Source organism: Lactuca serriola, chromosome 1, assembly GCF_051521515.1.
Source record: "Lactuca serriola cultivar US96UC23 chromosome 1, Lser_US96UC23_V15, whole genome shotgun sequence".
NCBI classification, from domain to species: Eukaryota; Viridiplantae; Streptophyta; class Magnoliopsida; order Asterales; family Asteraceae; genus Lactuca; species Lactuca serriola.
This window is the reverse complement of record NC_136408.1, coordinates 70,428,478-70,440,658: the sequence shown is the minus strand read 5'-3', so window position 1 is coordinate 70,440,658 and position 12,181 is coordinate 70,428,478. Positions and strand designations below refer to the sequence as shown.

The window sequence follows — 12,181 nt, the reverse complement described above, 5'->3', positions numbered from 1 at the left end:
AGGTACTAATATTTTTTCTCTCTTGATTTACCAATAAATTATTTGAAAATGTTCATATTTACCCTTATGACTGTGTACAACTTGTCATATGGGTAAAATATGTACAATTTCAAATAATTCATGGGTAAATGAAGTACGAAAAAAATTAATGACTAAATGTAAACAAAGTTGAAATTTCGTTACCCATTAAAAATAATGTATGTCATAACTACCTCCTCTTTAAAATAGATTATGTCTTCGAAATCAGGCTAAGCGAATAACCGAAGGTAAAGTTATATTGTCTCATAATCGATTTCCCATATCATATTAACACCTCTATGAAGTTTCACGTTGAATTTTCACTAATTTGACTTCCTTTCTACGTAACATTTTGATATTTCTATTTAATATAGCTAAAAGTTTTTCTATATATTGAACATCGTTATCAATATGGATGACTGCACATTTTTTTCTTATGCTAAACATGTGGTATTATGAATACCTTGTAACTTAGGAGGTACATCTAATCGGTATGTTTGTGATATGATTATTTCTAATACGTTAAAAAGTCCATGAATACGAGGACTAAGTTTCCAAAACACTTCCCAACTCTAATCAATCCTTTCCAAGGTGATATGGTGAGCATAAATTTATCTAAACTAGAACTTGATTCGACATCTCTTCTAGCTAACAAAACAAAGTTATGCGCTTCCGTCCATAAAGAGCTTCAGTTGGTGTCATGCCAATAAATTCACTATTCCAAATTTCCAATACTACGCCACCAAATATTCAAAACATGTCTCGTTTATCGAGATAGTTTCTAAATTGTCTTCTAATGCATTATAGTGTTAGAAAATCTTATCGATGTAATATATGTTCTATACATTTATGTGTATTCACATTGAGTGTCGGAAAGAGAGCAGACGACTTAAAAGGTTAACGAATTTTCAACTTTGTTCACATTTAGTCACTAAATTTTTTTTTCGTGTTTGATTTACCTATGAATTATTTGAAATTGTTCCCATTTTACACTTATGACCGTCCACAACCGGTCATATGGGTAAAATGCAACCAGTTTCAAATAACTTATGAGTAAATCAAACACGAAAAAAATTCAACGACTAAATGTAAACAAAGTTGAAAGTCCGTCACTTTTTTAGATCATTCCTTTTATTTGTATAGACTCTGCGAGAAGGAGAGTATTACCTTAGGCTATGTTGGCATCGAACATATAGTTTTTTTTTTTTGACTTGTTTAGGTTCTCATTTTGATGTTGGAGTCTGACCAACAAATAAAATAGAGATTAAATTCCTGTGGACACAAAACAACTATAAAAAATCTCTTTCCATTAGGTATCAGTCTTTGACACTTTCAATAAACGATAAAGTAAAGGATTTAAAGGGGGTGTCATTAAAAGAAAAAAGAATTACAAAAATAAAAGTAAAAAAAAAATTAAAAAAAAAAAAAAAAAAAAAAAAAAAAAAAAAAAAACTGTATTTTTAAGAAACATCATATGGAGAATAAATTTCCGGTTGAAGTTATATTCAACTGTATTGAAGTTATATGAGTGATTATGAATTATCGGTTGAATAATTATTAATCTTAATTCAATACTAAGTTGCATTATTAGGCTCTAACGTTATTTTATTTATCTAATTATCCGATTAAAATTAGCTTTTTAACCAAACCAAATTTTATTAATATAATCCAAACAAGCTAATATATTTTGATCGAAAAAAAAAATCATTAGGGTTATTACAAGATTTCCAACATTGTTTAATATTTTTATGAAAGCAAAAACATGATGATATCAGTTTTACTTGTTTTTTGTTACCAGTGATAATTTATAAAGCGACTACAGATTATTTAAATTTCCTGACATTACTAGAATTAACCTAATTCAAATGTCCATTCATGGAAAAGAGTAAATTCGAATACTTTGATTATAACAAAAACTAAAAAAATAGGGTTTTTAGTCGTTCATGGTTAAAAACAACTCAACAAATATGTGTTTAAACAACGGTAATTCGTAAATATTTTACTCCTTTGGTCATGTAAACGACAACCTACCTTATACGGATCCAAAGTCGAAGTAGAGTATATGGGTGTTGCCAATGTTGTAGCTAAAAGATGTTGAATCTGCAACCTCTTTTGTGAGCTTTACTCTCCTATTTGTAAAGCTATTATAGTTTATTAAGACAACATCAGTGCAGTTTATCACCAACAACCATGTACCACTCCAAACAACGAAGCACATAAAAATTAATATCCATTTTGTTTGCGACAAACTAACCACTTGCCAACTTCAAGTTTTCCATGTCCCCTCAATTCACCAGTATGTTAACATCTTCACTAACGACCTTCCTACGTCTCTCTTTATGGACTTTAAAGACAGTTTGAGTGTTCGATCCCAAACTCTAACTCAAATTATACATGTCTTTTAGTATATATTTATGTCTTACCTTATTGTATCTTAGCATAGGCCCTTGTAGTGTAGTAGTCCAGTCAATCCAAATCAATAAGAAATCATTTATGGAAGATATTCTAAATTTATACCGTGTTAAATGGGTATCAACGGTGGTTGAGTCTGCTATTAAAGACAATTTCCTATGCGAGATGGATTCATGGGTCCATGAGACTCCATGAGACATGGTGTTGGACCACTGTTTTCTTGCATCTTTCATCCACATGAACAATTAACGAGGGTGATAAAAGGTGGGGTTGTGTTTTTGCTACTACTATATTTTTCGAACCAAATTTGAAATTCTGTCCCAAAATAGAATAAAAATGGTTCGTTTGTTATTTTAGACTCCTCTGTATTTGATATAAAATTTAATAGTTTTAAAACTTCAATCAAATATCTAAAGTATCATCAAAATAACAAAATTTTTGATCGAGAGGCCGGATCGAGCATACTAAATTCACTGCTGATGAGTTTTGGCCTGGAAGGCCATTTTCTTGAAATTTTTTCTGATAGAACGAGAGAACTTCACCTTTTATTGCTGCCACATCAGTGTTCCAGGATCCATTGATAATCAACCCATGAATGTGGTTCTTGTTTTTCTTGTTGTTTACATACCCATGGAAAAAACGGGTATCCTCATCTCCATCGACTGTCCATCGGATTCTAGCCTTTTGTTTTAAGTCAATGATAGCCAATTTTTCAAGCTCAATTATCCTTTGAACACCAAGTCTCCTCTCATGTAATTCCAACACTGATAACGAATTATTTTCAGCAGCTATGTCGAGTTCCTGTACCCTACGTTTAAGCTTCAACAGCTCCTCCGTCTCCTTAGGGTGATCCTTTGCTCTCCACTTCTTTATTTCATTTTTTAGGAATCGAAATTTGGCAGCGAGGTAAGCATCCGGGTTGCCATATCCCTTGAATTTCTCCCACGATTCATTGATGATTTGCTCGAATCCGTCTCTTTTCATCCATGAGTTGAAGAATCTAAATGGTGGTTTTCCAAAATCAGCTTTGTTGGTCTTAAGAATGATGGGGCAGTGATCTGAAGTCTCCCATGGAGCAGCTGTGACTGACACAGAGGGGAATAGGCTAAGGAACTTATTACAAAAAAGAAATCTAGGGGTGTTCATTTGGATGGATCGGTTCGATCTGATCCAATTAAGTAAATCCAAATTGATTTCGGTTTTCAAAATATGAATCCGAATAATCTAAACTAAATTCAAATCCGAACCGATCCGATCCATTTACAATTCGGTTGGATCGGTTTTTATAATTCGGTTTTCAAAAACTTAAACATTTTAAAATGACATATAATTATAATATTATTCAATTTTTATAGAAAAAGTAAAAAAATATTTAATTGTGATTTAAAATTTATAAACTACTAAGAATGTATATTATAGTTTAATATTTAATAGATAAAGAACTTTTAAGAGAAAATGCATATTAATGTTTTTTAGTAGATGAAACTTTTTGAACTTATTTAAAAAAATAAATTATAAAATTAATAGATAGTTATAGTTATATTAAAAATAAATAAATAATAAATTGTTATTCGGTTTTTTTGGATTATTCGGTTCATATTTTATAAACTAAAACCAATCCGAAATCCAAAATAGTAATTCGGTTTTGTCGAAAATCAATCCAAAAATTCGAATATCCGAACCAAATAGTCCAATCCAATTTGTCCAATTGTACAATTCGGTTTTATCCAAATAATGAACAGTCTTAAAGAAATCTATCTAGTTTGCTCATCTTGACATCCGTCTGGCTGTAATAGGTGAATCTGTGCCCCCCATTCTCGGTTCATGCAGACATTCTTTTTCGATGAATCTATTAAACCAGAAGGCTTTAGACGGGTTGAATTGGGAGTTAAATCTTTCACAGTCCTTCCTTACGGTGTTAAAGTCTCCAAAAATTATCCAAGTTCCAGCTTTAGTGGATTTAATGTGTTTTAGTTCTTCCCAGAGCTTCTTATTACTTTGTGGATCATGAGGCCCATAAACATTTGCAACAATCAATTGACCTTGAACACCCGACCACTTACCAATTGTGATTAGGAAATGTCTCGCCTTTATGACTTTGTCAAACCTGGAATAATTTGGAGTCCCAAACACTGAGCAGTCCTCCCGATCTTCCTGTGGACGGTGTTGCAGCGAATCCGAATTCTCCATTATACCAGCAACCAACTACATCTATGTTGTTTTCATCGGATAGTTGTGTTTCCTGCACACCCATGAACGAAATGCGATATTTCATTGATAACCTTCGCACCCATGAGACGTTATACCCTTCTCCGATGCCCCTTACATTTAGACTTAGACAAATCATCAGGGTTTGTTTATCTCTCCAATTACTCCCATTGCTTCTAGTAGTACCGGGTTAGTTGAGTCGATCTCAAAACCCAGTTCCTTACCAACATCAGCCGTTTTACTCACTTCCATAGACAGAGACCTGGAGCACGAAGAGGAACCATTGTGCAAAGCCACCGGGTTTTTATTAAGATCAATGTTGGAGGGAGCATGATCAACTTCGATTAAATTCTTTCCTTGGGACGCCATGACCAGAGGGAGGCTGTGCTCTGCTTCCGTTAGGTCTATCATATGGGGTATCGAGTTAAGGGGAAAGTCCGACCCGGAATTGTCATACCTTTTTCGTTTGCCTAAAGATCCAGGAATGTTTTGGTTTTGGGTTGGGATATATGAAGCACCATCAATATTGGGGGATGGGAAGGGCCCAAAGCACCCATGTGGGAGCCCGATAACAAAATTATTCATGTGGGCTGTTGGAGGGGGAATGGTAATTACTTAAGTGGACCTAATCGTATCATCTCGATTTTTGGGAGATGGGAATATATCGTTACCAATTGTTCTGGAATAATTCTCAGGCGACGATCCATCTGACTCCATAGGGAATGTCGCCGGTCGTTGCGGGTTCCCAGATGTCTCTTGGTCTACTCTAATCGGCCCCGGCGATTCCTCCGGCATACCCGAAAATTTTTTCATCTCCGACGATCTTTCCCCTTGTAATGGTTCCTCCCTTACAGCTGAAGATTCCTTGCGTTTGGATACCAGGCTTATTTCTCCTTCCTCGATTTCACCGACGTCTTCATGCATCCACGTATCCGAGACTCCCTCTTCATCGTCATTTTCTTCATCAGATACATCTGCTTCACTTAGTTCTTCTTTCTCATATTAGTCTTCATTTTGGTCGAACTTAAAAGGAAACCAATCTTCATCGAACTCAGTAATACCAAGTTTTATAAACTCTCCTTCACATGGTACAAAGATCTCATCATTTATTCTCATCCTCCTTTTGGTAAGAATTTCGATTTTTACACAGGAAAGATCCACGCGGTTAGGAAGTTCATCAAATGGTGCAATTGTGGTCCCATATCCTTCTGTTATTCTTGTGAAGTTACTTTCCCCCCATAGATGTAGAGGAAGACCAACGATCCTAATCCATGCAACCCTATCAAATTCACGATCTATCTTCTCTTCCCAATCAACCCATTTCAAGTGCTCCTGTCATCGTTCTTTATTATCTTTGAACCCCTTTGCAGTGACAGAGTCATTGAACTGCAGTAAGACTTTCAGTCCTCCTACACATTTGATCTCCATGAGAATATCATTTCGGAACGACAACAACTTGGGTAGGTGTCCCAAGTGGTCTAACGACCTTGCCTCCCCAATGAGGGACGTCTTCCTTAACCAGTTTTGCGTATCCCTGCGTAAGGCAATATGTGGGGGAATTGGAGGCGGTGGCGGAGGTGCAGTGTGAGCATGCCTTTTTTGACCAAGAACTTCTGCAAACGTCCTGTGGTCCCTGGATCTCCCCCAGACCCCATGTACGGGTTGTTTACCAGTGAAAGAATCATTGTGTCTCCCAGTAGGGTTGCTGTTTATGTTCCTTGCCATGGTCGGGATCTCTTTTCTCTTGTGCAATGCCATATTCACCTCAAGTTTTCTTCCTCTAACCATTGTGCCATCGAGTCTAATCTCCATATCTTTTACATTTTTCACATCTGCAAACCTGATGAAGGCGCCTGGCCCAGATGGATTCACCTTTGATTGTAGCACTTGGTTCCTGGTATGTAAAATTTATCTTAGTGTTTTTCATTTTTAGCCTTGGACTCGGTGAGTTGTAGGCCCGACTCGCTGAGTAGAGACGGGATCCGGAACACGTTTAAGTTGGCGACTCGACGAGTCCATATTCTGGATTCGGCGAGTCCCCGCTGTCTGATGAAACCCTAAATTTCAAGGGTTTGCGCCCTATTTAAACCCTCTTATCCGCCCCCAAGCTCGCCCCCTTCACCCTCAGAGCTCTATACTTCGTTCAAGCCTTGTCCCTTGTGAGTTTGAAGCATTTTGGTGTGTTTTCTTGAAGATTTGGAGAGGGAAGGAGAGTAGATCAAGAGGAGAAGAAGGAGGTCAGGCATATTTGTGTTATCTCAGTGATTTCCTGGAGGTATAACTTAGTTTCCCTCTGTTTTCATGCTTATTGTCCTTTATAGCTCCATGAAAGTCCTTCTTGAGCCTTTCCCCAAGCTTGTTTGTGCATTATGGTTTGTAATAAGTTGTTAGCCTCTAGATCTAGGCATGATTGTGCTCCAGGAGCTTGGATCTACTGCCTTTATGAAGCCATATTGCATGAAATCCCTAGATCTATTCTTTTGGTGCATTTTGAGCCCTAAAACCTTCATTGGTGATTATTTACACGTAAAGTTGGAAACTTTACGTGTTATTCATGCCCTAGAAACCCAGATCTATGATTCAAGCAAGATCGAGTATATAGTTTTTGCATGTGACAGACTCGGGGAGTCGTTCATCGGACTCGGCGATTCGAGTCACGAGTCCCCGAGTTTTCCCCTTTTCTTGTTTATGGGGTGGAGTAGTGAGTCGTGGGATATGACTCAGTGAGTCGGAACCCAGACTCATTCATGAAGTAACTTGGCGAGTCAATGCCATGACTCGGCGACTTCAAGGCAATCTTCTTGCCTCAAGAACAACTCGGCGAGTCACAGCATAGAGTGTTCTTCGGATGAAGATGAACTCGGCGAGTTGTTCATACAACTCGGTGAGTGGGATGAAGGACTATTGGCCTTGGGTTTATAAGGAAAACTCATCGAGTCAACGCCTAACTCGACGAGTAGAGACGGATTTATGGTCAGACTAAGGGACAGGGACTCGACGAGTTGGCAAGCCAACTCGGCGAGTCAGGTCAACTGGCAGTTGACTTTGACTTTGACTCTTGGCTGGTTAGGGGTAAATGGTCATTTTACCCTGAGGTAGGCTAGCAGTATTTGACTAAGTTTTTTGTGGGAATTATTAGCCGGAGGATTTCTGGAGCAGCAGCAGCAGAAGACAGTTAGTTCCCACACCGATCAGCAGCTACTTTGAGGTGAGTTACCTTCCAGTAGCGGTGGGTCTACGGCCACAATGCCGGCCCACCAGTAGGAGTTTTATGTTAGATGATTGTCTTTGTGATAACATCTAGGTTTGCTACTACCTGATATGTTATATGCTGGCATGATATGTATATGTGATAGTAGTAGAGTTCGGTTGTCAAGACCGAAGGGTAGGTCAGACACCCCAGATATTTTTGGCAGTATGTGATAATACATTTATATGCTGCCATGATATGTTATATGTGATAGTAGTAGTAGGAGGGAATAGTCCCCAAGTTTCGGTCGTTAGGACCGAAGGGTAGATCGGACACCCCAGATATGTCTAATAATATGTTATGTTATGATATATGTGATAGTAGCAGTAGGGGGTGAAATAGTCCCTGAGGATCGTTTGTTAGGACGGATGGGTAGTCAGCACCCCAGAACGGCTTGACACGGGTAGTCAGCACCCCAGAACGGCTTGACACGGGTAGGTCGGCACCCCAGAATGGCCGTACCGGGTAGGTCGGACACCCCAGAATTGTCCGACAGTATGCATGATATGTGATTGTATGGTATGTGGTATGTTGGGGGAACTCACTAAGCTTCGTGCTTACAGTTTTCAGTTTTGGTTTCAGGTACCTCTTCTTCGAAGGGGAAGGAGCTAGCGCGGTAGCGGTACATCACACACATGCTTTGTATTCCGCATTATGATATCTTCCTGAGGAATTGTACTCTGACACTTTTATGTTTATGACAATGTTTTCCCGACATGCAACATCTTTTGTGAAATGATATGATCGTTGAATGATTTATTCCTAAATGTTTTGCTAAGTACCTGTTTTAAAAATGAAATTTTTGGCTCGTATTTTTGGGATGTTACAAGTTGGTATCATAGCCCTGGTTTGAGGGATTCGGACACACCTTCGGGGGTGACTGAACTCAAATCGAGGGATTAAAAGATTTTAATGAAGAAAATATTTTCTGAAAAGCTAAGTAAAGAGTTTTAAGAAGGAACGAAGTGTGTGATGTGCGCGACCGGCCGAGCTCAAGTAAGTATTCCCCAAAGTACCCATACAAGCTTATGTTATCTTATTCAGTTTCAGTAGAACAACATGCTAGAATAGGACTAAGGATCTAGGAGTGATGCCTTATGTGCCTGCTTTATGTGCTTCAGTGTATGAAAATTGCATGCTAGAATTGAGTACATAGCATTAGGGTAGCCTGTTTAGGTTATGCCTGATAGTACGAGTTTAGCACTGTATGCTAGTTCAGTTTTTCTCTATGAGAACAGATTTGCTTGAAATTGTCCCCTTTTGTCTGAATGTTGCTTGCTTTGTGATTTGTGGGATTCTGAGTGATGGGAGTTAGCCATTAAGTGAATACGTCACGTCACATGTGATCAGGGTTGAATAATCTTAGAGTGCTGGATTTGGCCCTATTGCGCAGCTCTTGTTTGAGTCTAACCGCTATAGGGACGAATCTGTTACTCGAAGGATTATCTGAGCCTCATCACATGTGATGGTGTTCAGGTAATGGCTAACTGGCATCACAAGGAGGCCTTCAGCAGCTGAGGACCGGGTCGAGTGGAGTTAGAGATTTTCCTAGGGCAAGCCTAGAATGAGTATAGCGGTGATCAGCGGTAGAGACAGGGACCTGGTGGAGTCAAGGCAGTCCTTGGAGAAGGTACGGATAGGTTTGGAAGGTAGTATGGGCCCGTACTACTGAAAGCAGAGGATTCGTACCCGAACCGAGGAAGGCCAAGATAAGACCAGGAAACTTGTAGTAGGTGTGATTCCTCCAGAGGTATTAGTATCACTAACGGTTATTATTTATGTATTTCAGAATGGTAGTACTACGCTCGAGGCCAGCAGTTGACAGTATAGGAGAGGGATCGGGTTCGGGATCAGGTTCCGAGCCAGTAGATGAGGGGCTACGCGAGTTCATCGCGTCAGAGATCACCAGAGGCATCCTTGACTCGACCCCCATGATCTTCGGGTCGATCAAGGAAGGGATATTAGAGTTGATGGAGGATCGCCTCCGGGCATTCAGGAGCGACATGGCATCTGGCCAGTCGGGATCTTGCACACTGTCCTTCAAGGACTTCCAGGGCAGTGGTGCGCCGGATTTTCATGGGACGAAGGACCCCATAGCTGCCAGACGATGGATTGCAGACATTGAGTCTGCACAGATGATTAGCTTCTGCCCTGAGGGGTTGAAGGTGAGGTTTGCAGCAGGGTGTTTACGAGATCGAGCTAGGGATTGGTGGGAGTCCGTGGGGGACTCGTTAGGAGCCTCTTCTGTCGAGGCTATGACTTGGTCGGACTTCGCGACCAGGTTCAGGGTAGAGTTCGCGCCAACTGTCGAGCTTCAGCAGCTGGCCAGGGAGTTCTTGGATATGAGGCAGACGACGGAGACTGTGACGGAGATCACCGCCAAGTTCCGGGAGAGGGCATTGTTGGTGCCCCAGTATGCGGGTGATGAGGACATGAGGAGGACCCGTTACCATGATATACTCTGAGCTGATATTCGGGAGCATGTCAGTTTTTCAGCTTGCCCCACCTTGGACTCTATGATTAACTAGGGCAAGGGAGAGGGAGATAGATCTGGAGCACATCCGGAAGAGGAAGTCAAAAGAGGGACAGGAAGGAGGGGCTTCAGGGAAGAAGCCAAAGGGATCAGATGGTAGGCCGAAAGGCCAGTCAGGACCGAGCCGCTGCAAGAAATGCGGCAGGCCTCATGAGGGGGCGTGTAGATTGGGATCGTTGGGCTGCTATAAGTGCGGCAAGACGGGGCATTTCAGCAGGGATTGTACCGCCCCTGCACCTGTGATTCAGACATCGGAGTTGTTGTGTTTTCACTGCAACAGAGGGGCCACAAGAAGGCCAATTGCCCCCAGTTAACAGCATCAGCGCCGGTTAAGGCACCGGCTCCAGCTACCCTGCGGATTACAGATGGCCGGCAGGGCAAGGTAGAGGCTCCAGTGGTGAAGAGCCGGGCGTTTCAGCTGACGGCAGAGGAGGCATGCGCCGCACCTGATGTGGTGATGGATATGATTCTTTCCCTCTACTTTATTTTTATGATGTTATGATATTGATATGTGCTCTGTGTATATACATTAGGATCGTTCCCATGTGAACGGTATTCCTGTCCAGGAGTTGTTTGACTCGGGTTCCACCCGATCAAATGTTTCCCTTGGGCTTAGCAAGAGGTTTAATGAGTCTTCGGGCATGTTGGATTGCCCTTTAGAGGTAGAGATTGCCGATGATCGATCGGTGCGAGCGTCAGCAGTATTCAGGGATTGCGTCCTAAGGTTATTTGAGGAGCGCTATTTGGTGGATTTGGTTCTCATCCCTTTGCGGGGGAACAAGGTGATTATAGGCATGGATTGGTTGAGCCCTAATAGGGCGGTGATAGATTGCGCACAGCAGCTAGTGCGGGTCAGGACCCCAAGCGGGGGAGAGTTGGTGATCCACAGCGAGAGGCCACAGCGTGGAGCTATAGTATGTTCAGCAGCGAGAGCTAGACGTTACCTTCAGCAGGGTTGCGTGGGATATGTCGTGTATGTTATGGATACCCGGGAGACGGGTAAGGCGACGGTGAGTGTAACGCCCGGGTTTCAGGGCTAAGCATTTTTGTCAATGTAATAGTCTAGGTCAACTCTTGTAACTCTTTTTGAAGTAATAAAGATGAAATATTTGAGTATTATGTGAAGTATATGTGTTTATTATTTAATTATAAATGTATAATTAATAAAGAATAAAAATGAGCGTCAAAATTAAAGTGTGAGATAATCCCGATATCTCTACATAAAGTTGTAGAATATGTCTCAAGGTTTCCGTGCATATAAGGAACGCCGAAATCCGAGTTATAACGAAGAAGTTATGACCCGTCGAAGTTTCACGACAGAACCGGCACGATACCGAGAAGCGTGAATAGTGAATTTACGATAGAGCGAGATTTAGCCTTAGTGATCTAAACGAAAGTCGTAGAATATGTTAAACTAAGAACATCGATAAAAAGAACGCCCAAATCTGACTTCGTATGAAGAAGTTATGAGATTTTAAACAGACCAATCCTGTCTCGGCTTGTTAAAAATATAACTTTAAAAATAAAGTCAAAATTAGCCGACGGAGTCTAAACGAAAGTTGTAGAGTACGTCTTCACCTACGCGTGGATATAAATAACGTCAAAAACGGAGTTCGTATGAACGAGTTACAAATTATAATAGCATATTTACGTATTAAAATAAAGTATAAATCATGTATACGTACACATATATATACATATGTATATATCATTAGAAAGGTATCGACGATGCGGTCATTATAAGACTAATGTTGAGTTCT

At 40.4% G+C, this 12,181-nt stretch overlaps 1 protein-coding gene across 1 annotated transcript; it reads right to left on the bottom strand.

Annotated features, from left to right (window-relative positions):
* Window positions 1-2,832: 2,832 nt before the first annotated feature.
* LOC145056965 (uncharacterized) lies at window positions 2,833-4,620 on the bottom strand. Its single transcript, XM_079004707.1, has 2 exons — window positions 4,263-4,620; window positions 2,833-3,515 (listed from the first exon to the last, which is right to left on the bottom strand). The coding sequence occupies exons 1-2, from the start codon at window positions 4,618-4,620 to the stop codon at window positions 2,833-2,835; spliced, it is 1,041 nt and encodes a 346-aa protein (XP_078860833.1).
* Between the last annotated feature and the right edge of the window lie 7,561 nt (window positions 4,621-12,181).